General features: G+C 44.4%; 2 protein-coding genes across 3 annotated transcripts in view; one reads left to right on the top strand and one right to left on the bottom strand.

Annotated features, from left to right (window-relative positions):
- The window catches only part of septin8a (septin 8a), a 20,250-nt gene extending 2,980 nt beyond the window's left edge, over positions 1 to 17,270 (top strand). Inside the window, exons 2-10 of one of the 2 annotated variants that reach the window (XM_019873310.1) lie at positions 2,370 to 2,484; positions 3,160 to 3,355; positions 4,607 to 4,793; positions 7,940 to 8,101; positions 8,725 to 8,821; positions 11,739 to 11,907; positions 11,994 to 12,126; positions 12,302 to 12,471; positions 17,105 to 17,270. In XM_019873310.1, coding sequence (XP_019728869.1) covers positions 2,370 to 2,484; positions 3,160 to 3,355; positions 4,607 to 4,793; positions 7,940 to 8,101; positions 8,725 to 8,821; positions 11,739 to 11,907; positions 11,994 to 12,126; positions 12,302 to 12,471; positions 17,105 to 17,270 — 1,395 coding nt within the window. Of the gene's footprint in view, positions 1 to 2,369; positions 2,485 to 3,159; positions 3,356 to 4,606; positions 4,794 to 7,939; positions 8,102 to 8,724; positions 8,822 to 11,738; positions 11,908 to 11,993; positions 12,127 to 12,301; positions 12,472 to 13,429; positions 14,103 to 17,104 lie in introns of those variants that run through there. The other variant, XM_019873311.1, reaches the window with a different exon arrangement.
- An 873-nt stretch (positions 17,271 to 18,143) lies between these two features.
- Positions 18,144 to 20,681, bottom strand: ccni2 (cyclin I family, member 2). The gene is made up of 5 exons (XM_019873312.1): positions 20,337 to 20,681; positions 19,227 to 19,383; positions 18,993 to 19,127; positions 18,832 to 18,906; positions 18,144 to 18,737 (listed from the first exon to the last, which is right to left on the bottom strand). The coding sequence occupies exons 2-5, from the start codon at positions 19,338 to 19,340 to the stop codon at positions 18,444 to 18,446; spliced, it is 618 nt and encodes a 205-aa protein (XP_019728871.1). The 5' UTR covers positions 19,341 to 19,383; positions 20,337 to 20,681; the 3' UTR covers positions 18,144 to 18,443.
- Between the last annotated feature and the right edge of the window lie 238 nt (positions 20,682 to 20,919).

The following is a 20,919-nucleotide window of genomic DNA, read 5'->3' as shown; positions in this document are numbered from 1 at the left end:
TTGTTTTTTTTTTTTTTTCTGTTCATCACTGAGGACAAGTGGAAGGCTGCATTGCACTTGCATATTTTCACTTTCAATCTTTTCCACATGCTGTTTTGGCTTCTGAACTGTGCAATCTCGTCTTCCGCAGCCAGTCAATCCTGTCCCTTAAGCGTCAGTAAATCACTGGAAAACCACATTGTCGTGCATCCAGCCAGGCGTTATTTTCTGCTTAGTTGACTGTTCTATAGATTCACACTATTATTATTATTGTATTATTATTATTATTTTTACTTTAAATGCATTCTTTAGGTGAGCAGGGAGTGATTCATTGCTCATGATTTGTGTTTTTATCTGTTTCAGTTCCGCGATAGTGTCTGCTAAGTCTCACCAAGATAAACATGTCTGGTTAAACAATCCCCCCTCACTCATTTATTTTGTCTTTCCTGTGGGCCGCAGATGAGCGAGGGGGCGGGGCGAGGGCAACGCGTGAGAATTGCGGAACAGGAAGGGAGGACGCTTGAGTCGTTGAACAGAGATGAATATTTTTGTGTCATCCCTCATACGCTACCTACTGTAAGAACGCCCGAAGTGCCCGCTGTTAGCACTTAAAACATTCACCACTCTCATCTGAAGACGTGCATGCGCTTTGATCATCGAGGTTATCAGTTGCCGTCCTCCCCTCACACGTATGAATTATGTCCGACGGGTCTCCAGAAGCCCTCCCTGATCCGACATCTGTTCTCGACACTTCATGCTGCTCCTGTTGCGGTCCAGTCGGGCCTCATTTTCCACCTTGCTAAGCAGCCACATCAGCCCGCTCTGGAATAAGCCTTGGAAAATAATTACTAGTTATGTAATAGATGTAAAGAGGCATTTGTTGAACATCTGAACTGATTTTTAAATTGTTAAGAGACCCCGCACATGGAATATGTTTTAAATCAAGTTCTTAACACTTTGAGCTACTGTCCTCTGGTAAGGCACTCCACAACACGGGAGTTGGGTTGACTAGTTTGGTATTGTCATCTGAACAGTGAAAGCTTCTTCCTGATTTTCAACCATGGCAGAATGTGTGTATCTGAATGGAAGAATCCCCAGCAACCCTCAGTTCATGCAACGTTCCCTGACAAGTTAAAGCAAATCACCCAGGCAACATTAGAATTTGCTAAATGTGTGTGTGAGATGTGTGGGGGGTGGGGTGGAGCTTATATGGCCACCCATGGTAATACCTCTTGGTTCTTCCTTCTGCTTCTGCTTTTTTTCACGTTTGGTCATCCTCACGCGTTTATTCAAGCCCGAATGCTGTCTGGACATTAGTCATGCCACTTACACTCTTTTACTTTGGCTTAATGCCTGAAATAATTATTTAAGCTACCACAAACATAGGCAGTTTATTATCTTTACAAAGTGTCTGATCAAAGCGAACAAAAGCTCTGTAGTAGTGGTTTTTTTTTTGGCAAATGGGAGATTTTGAATCGAGTGTTGTCTGATCAAAGCGAACAAAAGCTCTGTAGTAGTGTTTTTTGGGCAAATGGGAGATTTTGTATTGAGTGCTTGTTGAAATGAATGGTACCAATAAAATAGGACAAAGACAACCCCAGCTATTGAGATGTGGTTGTGCTTGGACAAAAAGTGACACCGCAGAGAAATGTATTTTGTCTATAAGGGGCAAGGCCAAAAGCAATACCTGGCTTTCAATATTGCATGAAACCTGATATCCTTTCCTTATCATCTTTTATCTGGTCCCCGCCCCCCACCTCTAGACAACCACTGGTGATCGAGGCTATCACCATCATTGTCTTGTAGTTTAGGCACTAATTCGCCGGAAGCCACCTGCGGCCCCTCCCTGCAGCCATTTCCTGTTGTCCTAAGCCACACATTGCCCCCGGGCACTGTTGTTTCCTCAGCGATGGATGACCTTTGACTGTTCAGTCCAGTCCATGCTTCCTCTCATAAACCTTTCGTCTGTTGCGCTTCCAAAACCTATGGCCATGTACCGAAGTACATGACTCGGCGTTCCAGGTTTCTGATTTAATATGAGGCGCCGTCATGCATGCGAAGGTTGCCAATGCGGTCACGTCTAGCCAAGCTCTGCTCTCAGGCTGCTGCCGTTGGCTGTGACATCAGCGTTCAAGAATGCGGCCGTTTTGGTGGCCCCGGCCGGATGAGCAGCGCTTACCCTGTAGGCTCTTTCATCTCAAGGTTCTTATCTGCTGCTCTGACACGATTTTTTTGTGCTCACTTATTAGCTGTCTCTGTGATGATGTTGATGTGTTTAGTCTCATGCATACATCACAGTCTGCGATGGTATATAAGAGCTGTATTAAAGAGTCTTCACAAATATTTTTTCTTCCCTGTTTTATGTTCTCCGTTTTATGTGTGTGCCGCAGAATGAAGAGAAACGCAGCCTCAATCTGGGCGGCCATGTTGGATTCGACAGCCTCCCCGACCAACTGGTCAGCAAATCGGTCACGCAGGGTTTTTGCTTTAACATCCTCTGTGTAGGTAAGGAAATAAACTTGTACCCTGGTTATCGTGTTGAATTCATGACGCGACCAAGCTTGTAAATGAATTTATTTGTCTATCAAATCCATTTTCCCCCATTAAGATGAATTGAAATGCCACTAATGCATTCCAGCCTCCCCCCACCTTCCGTACATGTGAAGAGGACCTTGAAAAAAGAATCACAATATTGATGGTGGGAGGGGGAGATTACAATTACATTTTTCAAACTCATTCAGCCCTAGTTGAATCCCCAAAAAATTCAAAAACCCTGAGATGAATCTGGCAATCTTTTCTAGCATTTCCAGTCCAGTATTTTCGAAACATAGTTCCTTTTGTTTTACTATGCAAGGTCATGTGCTTTCTGAGCAACGGTGACGCGATCACAAGCATTTTAAACTGTTTGCATTTTTGTTTCACAATACCATTCGGGTGACTGCCTGGCTCTCAGCGTTCACACAATATGCTGCATGGTCAAATTTCTTTGGTCAGTTGCAACATCAACAGTGCGTTAGCCGTTGAGTATTTTGCACAACGCTGAAGACCACGTCTGAGTCGTCTTTGTGATACTAAAAGCTGCGTTTCAAACCAGACGTATTGATCCACTGCGGGCTATTGAACGCCCCACGCACTCCGTGTTGCCCAGTATTACCTTACATGACTTCCGACCGTCCCCAGGGGAGACGGGCATCGGCAAGTCGACGCTAATGAACACGCTCTTCAACACCATGTTTGAGAATGAGGAGGCCAGCCACTACCAGAACGGTGTCTACCTGCGTCCGCGGACGTACGACCTGCAGGAGAGCAACGTCCACCTCAAACTCACCATTGTGGACACCGTCGGCTTCGGCGACCAGATCAACAAAGACGACAGGTGAGGATGAAGGAACAATGTGAAACATTTAAACATACATTTTTTTTTCCAAGTAATTAAATGTTACGTTTTAAGATTAAATGAACCTCTAAATTTGGAACGCTCTAAAAGCGGTCCCATTTGGCGTTTAACCAAACAACTTATTCGTTCTTCAAAAGAATTTAAGTATTTTAAAACATTATTCTGCCATTCTACCTTCAGTAAAGAGTAAAGGCAAATCCGGCAGCATATTTGGATCGAAAAATGATCGCCATCGACATATTTGAATTCTTTCAGCAACTATTTTTCTTGAGTGGTTGCCACGATAGCTTCGTGTTGTTCCGCGTTGAGATGTAAAAAGCAGACATCAAATCAGTGCACGCTCCCGCGCATTTTTCTTCCCCCATCGGGACTGAAAATAATACAAAGAAAGCGGCGGGGGAGGAAGTCTTTACATTTCGTCGAGGGACCGAGCCCTCTGCTCAGAGTTGGATCGCGACCAGCAAGCGGCATTCTCACGCCCTTTGAGAGCAGCCACCTCTGTAGGCCACGTTCAAGTGGCCCACTGAAGGCCAGACCCCGCAGCGCGCGGCAAAAGCACGTTCAAAGGTCAGCGCCGGCACATTCCACAAAAGAAGATTGAAGATGCGTGTGAAGGGATAGCGGTGAAGATGGCGTTTGGAGATAATTGAGTCATATATGGTATTTGCCAGGAAAAACAAAATGTTTCGAGTTCAAACTGTCCCCATCATATTTGAACATGGAAATAGGAATTTTAGTGGTCGCGTGTCTCAAAGGTGAGTCTTCAAAAAACGTCCCCTTTCACCTTGCCTGACATTTTTCTCCACACCACTGTCCTTCTGTGGAAAAAAAACCCCACACAAGCCAAAGAAAAAGCAAAAGTAGCGCCCACACTGTATCTTGTGATAAGGCACATTTCTACTGAAAATGTTGATCAAATTCCAGCTTGTGCAATGTCACGCTGTTCCGTTGTCTTGAGGCAGATTTTTGCTTCGTCTCTTGTGACTTCATGAGATCGAGTAAACGCACCTAATTATACAGACTGCGGTCACTGGTGTGGCTGTCAAGTCCCCCTCTGGCCCTGCGAGCGAAAGCTCAGAGGGTAAAAGAACACAACACAAGTCTCATCCAATGCTCAGCTGTGCGGCCTCAAGCTGAGATCTTGGCAAAGAACTGCACATCGAAGCGGACACGTGCGTCTGCTCGAACCGAAAGACATGAAACCTTTTTGTGTTTGTCCTTCCGGCACAGTTACAAGCCCATCGTGGACTACATCGACACTCAGTTTGAAAACTACCTGCAGGAAGAGCTGAAGATTAAGCGCTCGCTGTTCAACTACCACGACACCAGGATCCACATCTGCCTCTACTTCATCGCCCCGACGGGACACTCGCTTAAGTCCCTGGACCTGGTGACGATGAAGAAACTAGACAGCAAGGTAACTTCGCGAAACCAGTCTTAGTCACTGTAGGCCCATTGTTAGCAAGTCACAGTATCATTGTAGCAAAATCCCGATGCCCTTTCACTCAGAGCGGTGTGCATTTCATCCCCTTGAGCTCTTTGCCAGGGTTTTGTTTTCGTCCTCGCAGTTTTATAGGAATACAAGTCAAACTGCAGGCTTCCGCCTCCATTATGGAGGACGTGGGTGGAGGGTGGGGGTGGGGGGGTTGCGCATCGGAGCCAGCCCGCCAATTCTGAAAACAAGTAAAAGCTCAGAGGAAGTTATAAACTGCCCCAAAGACATTTGTTCAATTGCTGCATCATATTATTTTGTGAATTTAGTACGCAGGCGACCTATTGGTGTCCTTCTTGAAGCCAACATGTTACTTTTATTACAATGATGAATATAAATCCATCTGTCTCTTGACCACCACAGCCGCAGAGAATGCAGCATGGAAAAATGCAAGGGAGAGGGGGGGAAAAAAAAATAAAAACCCTCCTGCATAACTCAAGGAACGTTTTCATGTATTTCCACGCACCCGAAAGTTCACTGCTGGAAACCGATATCCGGCGCAGAATGGTTACTTAAGCGCGCACATATATAATCTAACGTTGATTTACGCATTGTAAAGTGGTAGATTTATCCCCTGTGCGTCTGGAGATGCGGCGCTAATAAATTCAGAAGAAAGCAGATGGTCAGCTTGTGACCAAAACCTGCTGGCGTACTTCGGCTAGCAACGCATGGCTGCATTCTTTTCCCCCTGCCAAATGTCTTCTGCTGCTATTTAAAACAATGACTAGATCCCGCAGCCAAATTTTGCTTCGAAGGGACTTTTCGTGCGTCCTTTTGTGAGCGAGGCAAAAAATGCTCAGGCATTTCTTTCGTTCAGTTTAGCGTGTCATAAATGTCGCCCATCTTTGCGCTGCCTGGAAATGACAAACCGCGAGTATGTATTTTTATCTGTTGATGTTGCTTAACCTCCCACGACGGATGTCGTGTTTTCCTTGAGTCAACATTCTAGTGAAGAGGGAATTAACAGTGCCTCTTTCGGTACCACAGAGAATCCCCCCCCTTGACCTCAGCATCTCCGTTTGACTATTCTCCCCACAATGCGAAAGATAAATATTGTTTTGTTTCATGTGAATGCGAGTCGGTGTTGAGTGAACTTGGCGGGGCTGTGATACTTCTACATGCCTGACGTTTTCTCCCAAAATAAAGGACCCATTCGTCACAGTGTTTACGATAAGCATATGTTGACCTATGATTCCAAAGAAACATTTTCCGATGGCCCTCGATCAGCACGAGCCATTGTTAGCCGTCGTCGCCGTTACCGATCCAACATTACCGTTACGCTGGAGGTTCCGTTGACCACAAGATTAAATGAAATTCATCCTGGAATGCTGGTCGTCTTTGGATTAGTTCCTGATTCGGAACCAAATTGTGTCGTAGATTTGCCTCACAACAACATTCTTCGCTGCCTGCCACACACGTGTCAAATAGCAGCTCGCCAGTCAACACCAAAAATAAAACACCCATTTTAATTTCGAGGTTTCATTGTCGTATGTTTGCTCTGTCGCGATGATGTGCTTGAATGTCGAAGCAAAGCAGACACGGATCTCCTGTCAAGACAGGAACTGCTGTGACGAGTAGAACAGGGAAAGTGGACCAGAAACAGCTTTTCCCTCGTGGTCTGTACAATTTGCTGTCAAAGCAAGACAATGGTTGTTTTTTTTCCCCTCATTAGCGGAGTATAAAAATTGCACCTCCCTCGCACGCACACACACATGCACACTCTTCCCTTGCATCCTGAGCCGAGTGTGCTGCTTGGAGGCAGGAACACAGATAATCTTTTTTTTCTTTTTCAATGAGCCTATTTTTGTTCTTAAATGACAGAGGGAGTCTTTTCTAGGGAACTGTCTCAGCACCCAGATTCATTCCTCCACTAACCTTTAAGATTGCCCCCCCAGTGCCTTCAGTTTTGGTATGCTTTAGGATGAATTGACAGCCGGTTTCGTGTTTTTGGTTGAACCAAATATGCCCGTTTATTTTGGGTGACCCCAGAAGTCTTCAGTGTGCGGCTGCCTACGCGGAATCCAGAATCTCTGCTTACACTCGACGATAGATACAGCATTTATCCACCCGTGCCTTTTATATGAAACCCAGCGTGGGATGGCGCTCCCCGCCTCTGTCACGCCCCTCAAATTGGTGTTGAAGTTTTTATGTAATGCGACCCAACAAAGAACGGCAGGGAAATCACCCCCTTTCAACGCAGGCTATAATACCAAATATCTTACTCAGTTTTTCCATTTGATTGCTATTTGTAGAATTATACGAACAAAATGATGACTGCACATGCTTCCTGGTATTCAACATTTCTTCGAAATGGTCAAATTATTAAATTTAATAAATTAAACACCGCATGTCAAATATAAATGGTGAACAAAGCAAATAATATGCTGCTATAATTGCCTTTTATGGCATCTGATACTGTCACTGCCACTCTTTGATACCACTTTTGCAACTTGGGGAAATGTGCGGTAAAAGCGACACTGTGAAAAAAGCGGGCTACAACCCCCGGGGGGGGAAATATATATATATATATAATTTTTTAATTGTATAATATATAATTATATTTTTATAATACACACACATTTTTTTTTCCCAAACTGTCAATGTATTGCAATAAATTAAGTTTATTAAGGGTTTAAACACGATGCCCTGCTCTAAATGAATGATCTGGGGAAGTTTGCAGCGCTTGTAATGTGACTCCCAAGAAGCATTGATGTGCGGCTTGGTGGGAATCTTTAGCGTCCTCCCAGCGGGGAGATTTGAGGAGCTTGTGATGTACATTGGAGATGAAGTTTGTTTTTACAGTCGGGGTTTGTTTTCGTGCGTGTGGTGATGTCTGAGCTTGTTGACTGCGCTTCGCTGCACATTTGTTTGTGGCCCTGTGAATAGGGCAAGCACATTTATCTTCTTTGTAATTCACTTTAAGTAATTTGCCTTTGCACTGAGGGTCGATTCGTGCAAACATCTTGTCAGACACGATAATCATCAGATGTGAGAATGCACGTCAGACTTTTTCTCATTTCTGTGCCGCACTGCCGTCAGTCACACTTCTAATCGTCCCTCCCTCCCCCCAGGTCAGCATCATTCCCATCATTGCCAAAGCTGATACGATCTCCAAGAGCGAACTCCACAAATTCAAAATCAAGATTATGAGCGAGCTGGTGAGCAACGGCGTCCAGATATATCAATTCCCAACAGACGACGAAGCCGTCAGCGAGATCAACTCCTCCATGAACGTAAGTGGTTGTGAACACTCCAGCGTATTCCCACATTGTCATTTAGCAGTGAAAATCTTTTTTTTTTTTTTCATTGCCCGCCTTTTAAAATCTTGACGTTTTAGTGTAAAAACATTTTGGGGAAAAAAATTCCCTCTTGGATAAATAAAGCTGCGTTTGGTTTGACATCTGGCTCATCCTCGCCTACTTTCCCCATCTATTCGCAGCCAGTGACATCACTGCCATCTTATTCCGCTAAACCAAAACCAGGCAGCCAGCGGGCGTCAACTCGCCACCTAATTTTTGGGGTTGCGTGTTGGGCACGACTACCCCGACGAAGCGTAGCTTTGAGAAAGTGTGTGTGTGTTGAATCAGAACACCAAAATAGGGCCCTCGGGCCCCCACTGAGCCGCATGTTAAATGAACAACAGAAGTGCGGTGCGGCACACATAACCACATGCTTGTGCGTCTTTCTCATGTGGGCTGAATGAGAGATGCCTGCCCTAGTTCAACAGCCTCTATATTGTCCCCCCCCCCACCCCCCACCAAAACTGTGTTGCTGCACAAGACACTGAAGTAGCTTACATGTGAGAGAAGGCTTCGGCATGACGTCAGTGACGCCGCAACCGGTGTTGTGTCTGCAGGCTCATCTGCCCTTTGCCGTGGTGGGAAGCGTGGAAGAAGTTAAAGTTGGGAACAAGACGGTGAGGGCCAGACAGTACCCCTGGGGTGTCGTGCAAGGTGAGTGCACGCAACGGCAGTGTCGTCGTAGCGTGTTTGTTTGTGGGCGCGAGGAGGTTGTGTTTCTCGGCGAAACACGACATTGAGGGAGTCAGTGGCCCCTTTTACACTCCCTGTATTCCAGCTCCGATCCCGAAGCTTTAAGGTTTCAAGTTTACAGCCTGAATCAAGAAAACTTGAAAGCCCACGACTGTATTTTATAGCACCAAAACCAATAAAGTCAGCATTTTCCTTTTGGTCTGCCTTCACTGAGACGTGCACTTAGTATCAGTCCCGACTACTCCCTGCTGCTATCAATTTTGGGTTTCCCGGTCGTCATGACTACCCTGGCAATTAAATGAAAAATGTGATAATTATGGAAGTACGCTGTACAAATTATTTCTCGCTGTCAAGAGATGGTAGCGTCATTCCAAACCACGGCACACTCCAACCACAATAAACATGGTACATTTATAGTTCCTTGTCAGCGTCAGTCAAAACTCGGCTTTATCTTTGTCAAGGAGGATTTTGTGTTCAAACAGTGCTTGTATTGAATCCCCCTGGATGGCAGTGTAGATGTCTCGAAAATATAGCACGGCACGGGTGTTCAAACTTCGACATAGGACTGTAGAAGTCCAATTGCATGGAAAGTGCACCTGCAGTGGAAACGAGAGCACTTCTGGTGTAAAGGTGATATTATTAGCAGAGGACATTATCATCTGAAGGATATTTTTGCGCGACGCCTACAGCTGTGACTTTGACTTGATGCCGAGTGACGGGCTCAACACTCATCAGCGGATGAGCAGCTTGGACATTTTGTGCAGATGCCATGATTCTTTTGCCCTCGTCCCTTGCACCGCAGTTAAGTGGGAGGAAGCAGTCAAATCTAAAATCAAATGTGAAAACTGATTTGGTCAACTTTAAAAATGATATCCCCCCCACCCCCCTTCAATTTTATTTATCTTATATCTCGCCAGTTTCTACATTGAGCAGCAAAAAACACGACGTGTAAAAGCGCTTCACAGTTAAATTTCCAAAATTTGCATGCCTTTTTTTCTCTCGAAAATATTACGATTTTACAAGCTTGCCACTGTAAATGAAAACTAGTCTGCAAAAAGGCATTAATTTAATCTGTTTTTTTTTTTTTTTTTTTTTTTTTTTTTTTAATGTCACGAGCAAACGGGTCACTCTGCCATCATAAAACATGTTTCATACGCAGCATGTTCATGTGAAAAGGAGGCTCTGTGTGAGCGGAAACAATGCGTGCAAGGCAAATGTCATGTAGATGCGTTATGCTAACCTCTGCAAGAAGCCATGAGAAATTTTCCCAGAGGGAAGGAAGGACAGGAGGAGGACTGTCGACTGGAGAACAGGCTTTGGGTTTCTGTCAGTGTGTATGTGTGTGCTTTCCTTGAAGAATGTTATCTCTGAGGTCCAGATGTTTTCTCAGCTATTTGTCCAGCCGGACTTTTGTGTGTTGTATGCAAACGTGGAAACTATTAAGCTTTTAGCTGCCATTTGGTTCCTTGGCCGACAACCTATTTTTTTTTTTTTTGTCGTCTGTGAAACTGAACTACATGAGCAGTCTATTGCACGCTTCTATTTGCAGTTTGTGTGTGCGTGCAAGCCTGTGGTCAGCACAAATAGAATGATATAAATGAAGAGCGCTCGGTAGCCCAAGTGAATCCGCCGCAGAGCCCATCCTGTCTGGTTTTTGAACTTGTTTGCCGCATGAACACATCGTTTGTGAGGACAAAGTCATCCTTTCACCATCCTGCCAATTAAACTTAATCCGGTTGTGCTTAAAATAAGATGGAAAACAATTGGTTCATTATGGTCCATTACATTTTCTTCCAGCCAGAAAGGAACAGTCTAACCCTTTGTAAGGCACACAGTTTTAAAATTTGAAAACATTTGAACCACTATGAAAATATTTTTGTTTAAAACCTCTTCAGAACTCTGTGGCATTTGTTTTATGTTGAAATTGAATAAATAGTAGGCATGGCTGGATATGTTTTTTATAATTGAGTGGATTGGGGGGGATTTCAACTTCGGGCTCCCTCAAGATTTCATTCTCACAAACCTGAGCTTCCGTCACAAAATTGACAGCCGTTTTCATTTCCCCCTTAAATGTAAAAAAATCCGAACTGCAGTTTCCTCAGCAGTGTGTAATGGCTTTTTTTTTTTTTTTTTTTTTTTTTTTTTTTTTTGAGGATGTTCTCTTCGCATTCCTATCGGGGATGTTTTTTTTTTTTGTTTTGGGACTGAGACAGAGAGGAAGGGGAGGGCCACAGTGTGACAGATGGGCTATTGGAATGCGATGGAAAATGCTTGGCGGGAGCAAAGGCCCAGCAATAAAACCACGGTGTTATTTCACATTTGTTGCGCTGTGGTGCTGATTTGCAGACACGGGGAGTGTATTTACTAAAATATTAGCCTGGGCTATTAATTTACTTATAAAGAGGGAGGCCTTTATTACTTTAAAGAAATTTTTGGAATTATACGAAATGCTGTTATTCATACATTTACACTACATGTCAAGAGAAAATGGAGTTTAAAACAAGATATAAAATGCTGTTATGGAGAATTGGGGTGAAGCGGCAAAAACTGTGAGCCCCGTAAATGCGGACCCCCACAATGTTGTGGGGTGAGCGAGTGCTGTATTGCTTTGTAATAAAGTTGAAACGGGCTCAGTAGTTAATTAACTCTTTGTCTTTTGAGAAAAATAACGTCTGTGAACTGAGAGAATTGAAGGTTTTTTTTTTCCTGAGGGGGGAAAATGTCTGTGTTTGAGGGAGGGGTTTTGATTTAAGTGGATGAGGCATGCGGCAACTAATTGATGAACATCTACCAAAGGGACAGCCACCATTTGAGGAAGCGTGGTCCAGTAATAAAAGGCCCATGATAAAATGTAGTTTCTCATGTCTTTTTCTTCAAGTGGAGAACGAGAGCCACTGCGACTTCGTCAAGCTGCGGGAGATGCTCATTCGAGTCAACATGGAGGATTTGAGGGAGCAGACGCACGCCCGCCACTACGAGCTCTACCGACGCTGCAAGCTGGAAGAGATGGGCTTTAAAGACACCGATCCAGACAGCCAGCCCTTCAGGTACTGACAGAAGGAAGAGGGCATCACACCAACCTCCAAATCCCCTCAGGCCGTCTCGAATTAATTCCGCCGCGTCCTCTTTGCAGTCTTCAGGAGACTTACGAAGCCAAGAGGAAAGAGTTCTTGGGAGACCTGCAGCGTAAAGAGGAAGAAATGCGACAAATGTTTGTCAACAAAGTCAAGGAGACGGAAGCAGAGCTGAAAGAGAAAGAGAGAGAGGTCAGTGTGTGGAAGAACAATACGAGGTGCACAACATCGAACACAGATTGTGACCCAACAGTGACCTTACAAATGTTTTTAGCGATGAAGGGAAATGCTTTTCTTCCTGTCAGTGAAATGACAAGTGCCAATCATTATGTCCGCACCGTGTCAATTTACTAATTGTCTCCCGCAGCTTCACGACAAGTTTGAGCAGCTGAAGCGCATGCACCAGGAGGAGAAGAGGAAAGTGGAGGAGAAGCGGCGGGACCTGGAGGAGGAGATGAACGCCTTCAACAGGAAGAAGGTCGCCGCCGAGACACTCTCCCTATCCCAGCCTCTCAAGAAAGACAAGGATAAGAAAAAGTAAGCATGCGCTCCTCCCTCTCTTCGCAACACTCGTGCTTTTCTTCCTTCCTTTCTTATCCGTCATCATCTCATCCTACGGTAGAAGGACATCATTGACATTTGGGCTCACCGTGTTAGCCTTCAGTTGAATGCCCTGTATGAGTTGAGCAGACATTAGAATTTCCGTAGAAAGCCTCCGGGCATATGCGAAGGGAAGCTATCACCGCTGTGACCTCCGCTGGACACTTCCTGTCCTCTCCCTTTTTTCCTTCCTCACACTTCATAATTCAGAGACACGCCCGCTCCACTCAAACAAACTTTGCGCACGGTGTGAAAGTGCCTTTGACGATGCGTGATGCGCCGCTTATCATGTGTCCACATACAAACCAAACAGGATTTTCTTGTTTGTCGTAGTCATAGTCGTGTTTCCACTGAGGCCCTCGTCGTTGGTTTGTGACCTTGCTGCTAGCCATAACTGTTCATCGCAGTCCGACAGTCATCTTCATGGGACAGACGGCACATCCGTCATCCAGACGTCAAAAACAAAAGCACACATCATGATGACTTGCAATCTTTGGAAAGGCTGTTCAGTCGAGTTTTTCTGTTAGCTGGTGATGTTTTGGCCACGTTTACAGAATAGACAGTGCATCGCGTTTGCTGACAAACGTGTAGACTTCACAATGACTGTAATTTAAAGGGATGGTGAGCTTTACATAAAGACTCGGGCTCATCTGGCTTTAGATCAGTGTCTAATCTCGAGCAGTTCTCTGCTGACGCCTCAACCGCCCGTGTATGTGGTAGCATGTGGCTCCCTCTAGTGAGCTTCAATTTTGTCACCCATCCGTTGAATGATTTCATCATTGATTTTTTTTCCTTCTCACTAACACACACATCACCATTTTGTTGCCCCCCTCCCCCCATGATGTTTGTTTTTATTTCATCACATTTATGTTTTGTTTTGTTTTGTTTTTTCCAGTTAATTTATGGCCGCCGTTTTCCCCTCCCCACACATGACCACGGATTTGTCCTCCATCACAACAGCAACGACGACGCCAATACCATGTTTATTTGTGTTCTGACATTCCATCTTGACATTGTGCACATGGACCGATGATGATGAAGCCGTGGTGACGCATGGTGAGAGTGTTCACTTTGACAACAATGGCCATCATTTATTCAGGATTTCCCCCTCTTTGTTATTATTATTATTTTTGGACACTTTATATGAATATTTTGTGATTTCTTTGTTTTTTTTTTGTTTTCTTTTAATCAACACACCAGAGATTCAAATCAACTCGTGAACAGCTTCAGGCTGTTTGGTACTGCAGTGGTAGGTCTTTAACAATGTAGAGAGGTGTGCTTATTCTAATAATTATTATCGTTATTTTCATATTAGTTCAGTGTATGTGAATATTGTGAAAGCTTACTCAACCTACTATGCAAAAAGGTCTTGGGAGTATTATATTGTAACAAGTCCATGAGCAATATAACAGAAACATTATTGTAAACAATAGAGGAAGGCAGTAGAGACACACACACGCACACACACATTCAGGAAAACCTCAAAGCCTCAGCTTGCCTAAGAACGAGAGCAGCTGTGTTTACTGTTGTTGGAAATAAATGCAAACATTAAACTTCCCCGCCTTTCCGCACACGCTGTCCCACAATGTTGCCTGTCTTCGTTAGCACAGTATTCTTCATCTCCGCCCCCGCCCAACCGTGCTGACTTGAGCTCTGTGTGTGTTTGCCAGAGGTGGGGGCACGGGGGCGGGGCAGGGTGGGTGGAGTCCTACCCACTGTCTGCAGAGGAAGTGTCTGACAGGAGAAGATTATGGTTCGTTGACTGTGTTCCGTTGTGTACACTGTATGTGTTAACAGCACCTGCAGCTGGCTGTAAACAACCCCCCCCATCCCCCCAACTCCTAAACTTCCTCATTTGAAGAAATAACTTTTATGTACACTCACCAGACGGTGGCAGTACAAAGTGCCCGCCTTAAGAAACTGAGATAATTTGAAATATGTACACACTGCATTAAATAGGGATTTGTGTTGAAAGGCAAAAGATTTACCAAACTTCCAACAACATATTTTATTGCAATTCATATAAGATGAATAAAGAAAATAGGGCCTGAAGTACATTTACCAAGATATTAAAAAAAAGTTCTTAATCACAATAAACCCGTTTGTTAAATTAAAGTTTCAAAAACTGAACATTAAGAACAGTAAGAATAAGAAAACCTTTATTCGTCTCACAATGGAGGAATCCCCAATTTACAGCAGCAAAGTTATGAAAGGAAGAAAGTAGAAGAAGTGCTGTAAAGGCAGCCACTCCTGCGACGCCATCTTGAAGTCATAATAAAATAATTAGAACATATTTTTAATCATGTTCTATGCTTAAAAGAAATGGCTTTTCCAGTCAGTTCTCCCCCACAAAATCTTCTACAGTTCATATAACTTAGCATTTTTCAGAATCAGTGTTTGCACATAGCTAACGAATTAGTACACCCATTTATTAGACCATGTACCTGTGTTGGCTGTTAGATTTGTTCTGTTGACTGAAAACTAAATTCTCTCATTTTGTGCCTTGGGGGTGTTAATATACTCAACCCTAGAGAGTGACAAATATTTTATGAAGAGAAAGGTGTCCATTTTTTTTTTTTCTTAGGGAATACAGTGGGTAGCTCGGAGAGGACAACACAATAGTGAGCAGCAACCTTTGTGGAGGCCCTCGCTGCCAACACTGCCATTATTATTCTGTGTGCGCAGCGCCAACCGCGGCTCGCTGGACCTCATCCAGCAGTACAATCTGCTCCCTCCACATAACCGAGTGGTGTTCACAGTGCATTTTGGACCGACCGCGTGATTTTTGAGAACTAAAAACACCAAAACATGTTTGACTCTTGAGGTTGAAACTTTGTGTGGTACAGACAAAACAAAGATAACGGAGTATAGCTGCCTGGGGAGGTGAGGAAGAACACTGGTCACTAGTTTGGCTCCACTCTGAGGACAGTAACCACTTCATATTCACAAAGGACCAGATCAGTAAATTGTGAGACTTAGGTACAACACATTCTTTTTGTGTGGAAGTAACATTATGTCAGAGCTTAAGAGCGTGAGCAAAATCAAATGGGACACGTCGATCTCAAAATAGAAGCTTTAACGACGGCTTGATTAGTGTCGCGGTTGATGAAACACATGATTTTGCCGTGGTGCTTAAGAAAATCAACACTAGTGGAATAATTAATAAAAATCAATCGTATCGTTAAGTCTTAAAAGTAAAGCTTTTTTTTCAAGAAATAGTTGATATTGGTAAAATAAATGTGATTAAATAAAAACGTTTCTTTAATTTAAAAGTCTTGAAAAGTGCGACTGTGACTCTGGCCGTGGTTAAACCAGAGCGCCTCATGAACAAACAAAATCAGGATTTAAACTCCCAAAAGCATTTAAAAAAAACATTCCTCAACTCAAACACATGACCACCTCGGGTTTATCCTTCACACAAAGCAAAATCCTTTCGCAGCAAACATCATCTCGGGTGAAAAAATAAAAAAATAGTAAATGAGAACTGAAATGGACCGCTCTTCAGTCAACCAGCTGCTTGTTGCATCACATATAATTTCACAAGGACTTCAAAACAGTAACCCAATGCAATGTGGAGTCAACATTTAAAACTTGATTTCAAAAGTAGAAGGTGATCGCACCTACATCTGCAACTTGTACAAAATGCGGCAAAACTTAAAAACGAAATGCATTTACAGTATGCTTGGCCCAAATGTGCTGTGACTTAATTGCGGGGGGTGCAGAGGTGGGCAGGGCGAGGCGCTCTCCTGCGGAGAATTGAACGGCGACGCCCCACCGCTGCCCCCCTCCGCTTTCGAGCTCATTTCTTCATCGTACAAACGCCTTAAACCGTCGTAGTACTCATCCGAGTCCCGAAGCTGGTCCGCGGATCGCACCTTCCTGATCCTACGTCGGAGGCGGCGCGAGGGCGGGCGGACTTTGTCCACCTCCCCCTCGTAGATGTTGGTGCTGTCAAAAATGTAGACTGCGTTGGCGGGCAGGGAGAACTCGAGGCTGCGGAGATGCTCGTCCGCCGTTTCCTTGCAGTGGATGAACTCGACGCTGTCCACCTTGATGGGAAGTCAGCAGAATTCAAAATGAATGTCTTGAGCAAACTAATTGGCTGCACGAGTGACGGTGACATGGTGACGACTGGCAACACAAAGCACTTTTTTGTTCTTGAATGCATCATTTCACCCAGCATGTGCCATCTCCGTTGGAAGTAGCTTCAGTGATAGACTCTCGTAAGCAGAAAGATAAATATCATCAAGGGATGGAAATCGCCGTTGCAGGTAAACCATTGTCGCTTCATTCATAAGTTATGTGAAGTCATTCTGGGAAAATGTTTCCACCAAGTAAGCACACTTCAGTTTGGTTTGTCAATGTTCACACTGGTCTGGTTTGTATTTTCGCTGTGCACGCCTGAAAGCTGCTACAGCGAGCATGATGTCAGATTTGCACCACAATGTATAAGGTGGATCCCACTTGAGGACTCGGTGTCAAACTGAACAGAAGTGTCTTCTTGCTTGGCGGAAACAGTTCAGATGAACTCGCAGTTTTTTTTTCTCCTTACTTGCGCTTTCTTCAGCAGGTCCGTAAAGACAGAGAACCAGTCGGGCGTGAGCGCCTCCAGCTCCAAGGTGATGATGGCCAAGGCCAACGTGGAGCCCTTGAACTGCCAAAGCTGGTGGCAGGCCATACAGTGCTGCACCTGCCTGGTCCACAGCGCCACCTGGAAGCCCGTAGGCCTCTTCTGACGCCCCATGGACGGAATGAGGTGCGGGTGGCCGGAGACCAGCAGGGCGTGGAACTGCGACGGGAGATGAGACCAACACGAAAGCGCATGATGTCATTGTTGTCCTCGTAATCATCCCGGACCTCTCCCGAAACATCGTCGGTGCCATCAGGTTGGACGACGAATCACCCACCACCTCATCATACCTTCACTCATTGATGCGCTCGTTTGTATTGTATTGTATGTGCAGTGCTTTTCTGTGCTCTGGCCGTAGGCGCCACACCCAGTCTGAATCAGGCCGAAAAGGTATGAAAATACATTCACCGAAGCGGACATTCATACATTCTGGACATTTATTGGTTCCACCGATGGTTAAGGTACAAGGCGTTCATCTCTCAAGGAGCTGCGTTGTTATAAGCCATGTTCACTTTGTGCTCTCAAGTGGAAATTTTAGTGGATGATTCAAAGGGAGTGAAACGCTTTCTTTTTGTTTGAATTCTGCCTTCTCAAGATGGCCCAGAGGTAACAACAGCATCCCACTGTTGTCATAGTGAGCCGTCTGTGATGAATTATCCATCGATTTTATTGGCGCTGAAAGAAATTTCGGGAAATATATTGTTCGGTCTGAGTCGAGAGTATTTATTTAAAAATATTTATTTGAACAGTATATATATATATTTAAAAAAATATCTTTATTTTGTATTATTATTTTTTCAATTGTTATTATATTGCGTCTCTTTATATTGAAGTCTTTGTAATACTTAAAGCAAAGTGTTGGGAGAGGCCCTCAACAATATCATGCCACTTTTCCACTGTACGTTGCTGTTTTGCTTTGCTTGTTTTTTCCATTTCAACAACTCTGGAGTAGATACAACAATTTTCCATTGACTTAAAAAAAAAAAAAAAAAAAATTTCGGAGTATAGTACAGCAACAACAGGGTAATCTAACGTTAGCTTGTGTATTTATTTTTGCCACTTCTAGCTGTACTATACTTGACCAACAAGCAGTGGTAGTTCCTCTTTTGCTGTCGAGAAAAAAATCAATAGAGCAGAGCAAAGGAGGCACCATACAGTGGGAAAGGGGCATTATTTTAATCCAAGATGGGAAAAGTGTCATTTTGTTCTGGCGAGATTGTGGCTTTAAGAACTTCCCATCTGCTGTTGATTCTTATGGACGAAATGTAGGTTGACGAGATTAACGGCTCTGGAGGAAGCACGGCGGGAGATTAGACAAATCACCGCCTGATGTTACAAGATGCGTGTGAGAAATCTTTGCCGGAAAGAAAAATAGTCTCAACCAAAAAAAAAAAAAAAAAAGCCCAAAAACTATGGCTAACGACGATCTTACAATGTGAATGAAGTCGACGGGCGTGGAGGTGTACAAGTCCCAGTGCAGCTTGTCCAGAATGATGCGCTCCATCCGAACGATCTCCGCCGTCGAAAAGCTGCAGCCGCTCTGTGCAACCAAGTCGCTGACCGAACCTTTGACCTGTTTTCCAACGCGGGGCCAACAACAAATAAAAGTGTTGTTTGCAAGTAGCGCCAACGTGTGCGTGTGTCTTTCTTTTGAAGTGCCTCATTACCTCATCTTCCTCGTTGATTTTGGCAGCGAGGACCAGGGAGGTAAAAGCGATACATTTTAAGTATTTTGGCTGCGCCTAAAAGCAGAATGGACACAGGAATTCGTACCTTAAAACCGTGAGCCAGTATTTGATTTATTTTTTTAAAAATAGAATTCACGTACTTTGACGGTGGAGAGCATCCGGTTGAGGACGCACACGCCCAATGCAAAGGTCTCTGGACAGAAGTGGAAGCGTCTGTTCATGCCCCCCAGCCACACGATCATGTCTTGGTGTTGGGACGACGACATGTCAGCACCCTAAGGAGACAAAAGGTTTGAAAGACTGTTAACTTCTGGTTTACGTTGCGTGTTATACGCCGCCATCTACCCGAGCAGGTCCATGAATGCCAAACGCACCTGGACGCATCCGCCCTTGAAGACTGGGGCCTTCCAGAGGCGCGCCTCCCGTATCAGCGCCGCCTCCAGCAGGCCGAGCAGCCGGCGGTTCTCTGCGACGCCCGGACCCTTCATGGCCAGCAGCGCCCGGGCCACGATGCAGGCGAGGCCCACGCACCTGGTGGGGAGAACAAAACAAAACATTTGTTTAAGCGTGAATTCAGCAAAAGTCATTTTTGGGGGGTTTTGGTGACACTCCCAAATTATGTAAAGCAAGCTGGCTCATTTAAAGCAGTGTTACTTCAGCGTCAATAGAGCCTTCACTAGGAACCACATTTAAGGCACATAGGGGTCCTTGGTTTACTTATTTGGATTTGATTGTTTTATATCTATGGCCGAGAAGTGTTTTGATACCAATATTAAATGTAATTATTAATTTTCTACCATGATCCCAAAACTAGGATTTACACAATCAGGATTTTAAAAATGACAGCCAATCACCAGTCCGATGATGACCTAATCTATTTGAACAACTTGTTTGTTGACTGTACAGACAAACCAAGCTGTTCGCGGTGGATTGGGACTAGGCCGGCCCACCAAGAATCAAAACTGGCATGTAATTGACACCCATTGAAATGCATTGATGAAAAATAACAATTCAACCCGAAAATTTCTCTCCAAAACGCTCATAAACATTCAATACATGAAAAAAAAGCTAACAAACTCCGAGGAATGCGACCCAATAACAACAGAAACTTGGATATCTACTGTAAATACCAATATTAATGTGCCTTGTAATGATTTGTGGTTCCCCAAAACAAAAGTGGAACGCAAAAACCTCGTCGAATGTGTTAAGTGTTTTCAAATATATAAGGAAGTCAAACGCCGTGGTTGCTGCAGGAAATTCTGCGCAAAACATTTTGAGAGGTCGCGGGCAGACGGTGAACAAACAATGCTGCCTAGACAGAAGCAAAGCTACGTGCAGATTGTCGTATGCACAGTGTGAGAAGGCAGTAGACGGGAAAGAATCCAGGCGGGACGACGAGCTGCAGCTGCTGTGCAGTTGCTGCAGGCAGGCACGGACACAACGCATTCATACCGCGACTTTTCTGCACATTACAATATTCTTACCTCTCGTAGTTGAAATGCACGATAGCTCCTCGATGGCGGGTGCATTTATACGTCTTTTTAGAATTAGTCCATGGTCAAAAAAAAATTAATAAGCAAACCGAGGCGGGACGCTGCAAATAAAGGCGTTGCTCTGAAGTAGTAAATATCGTGCGTAATTCGCGGTGAGTAGCCACATTCTATGTTTGATAATCGGTTCGTTTAAGAAAGGAAATAAAAACGCGTAAAGGAGCACGAATAAACGAGGCAGCTGCAAGAAAACAAGCGCAAAAACAAGACAGGAAGCATAAAAAAAAGCCCAGGGACTGAGCAGGCTGTGTTTTGAACACCGAGCTCCTCCCCTGCGATTGACGTCACGGATACAGAGAATTATGTTAGTGGGTCAAACATCCGGGGCTCCTGAGCACAAAATGGTCAAAAACACTGAAAAACGACTTCGTTTTTTTTGTTGTTGTTGTTGTTGCTCGTAATGGGTTTTAGTCATTGAATACAAAGAAATTAAATACCAATATCTTATCTGGATGTACCTCGTTTAAGGCGCAAACCTGACGACGCACGATCCCCCCCCCACCCCCCCCGATGATGA

Source organism: Hippocampus comes, unplaced genomic scaffold (assembly GCF_001891065.2).
Source record: "Hippocampus comes isolate QL1 unplaced genomic scaffold, H_comes_QL1_v1.1 scaffold59, whole genome shotgun sequence".
NCBI classification, from domain to species: Eukaryota; Metazoa; Chordata; class Actinopteri; order Syngnathiformes; family Syngnathidae; genus Hippocampus; species Hippocampus comes.
This window is presented reverse-complemented; position numbering and strand designations above follow the sequence as displayed.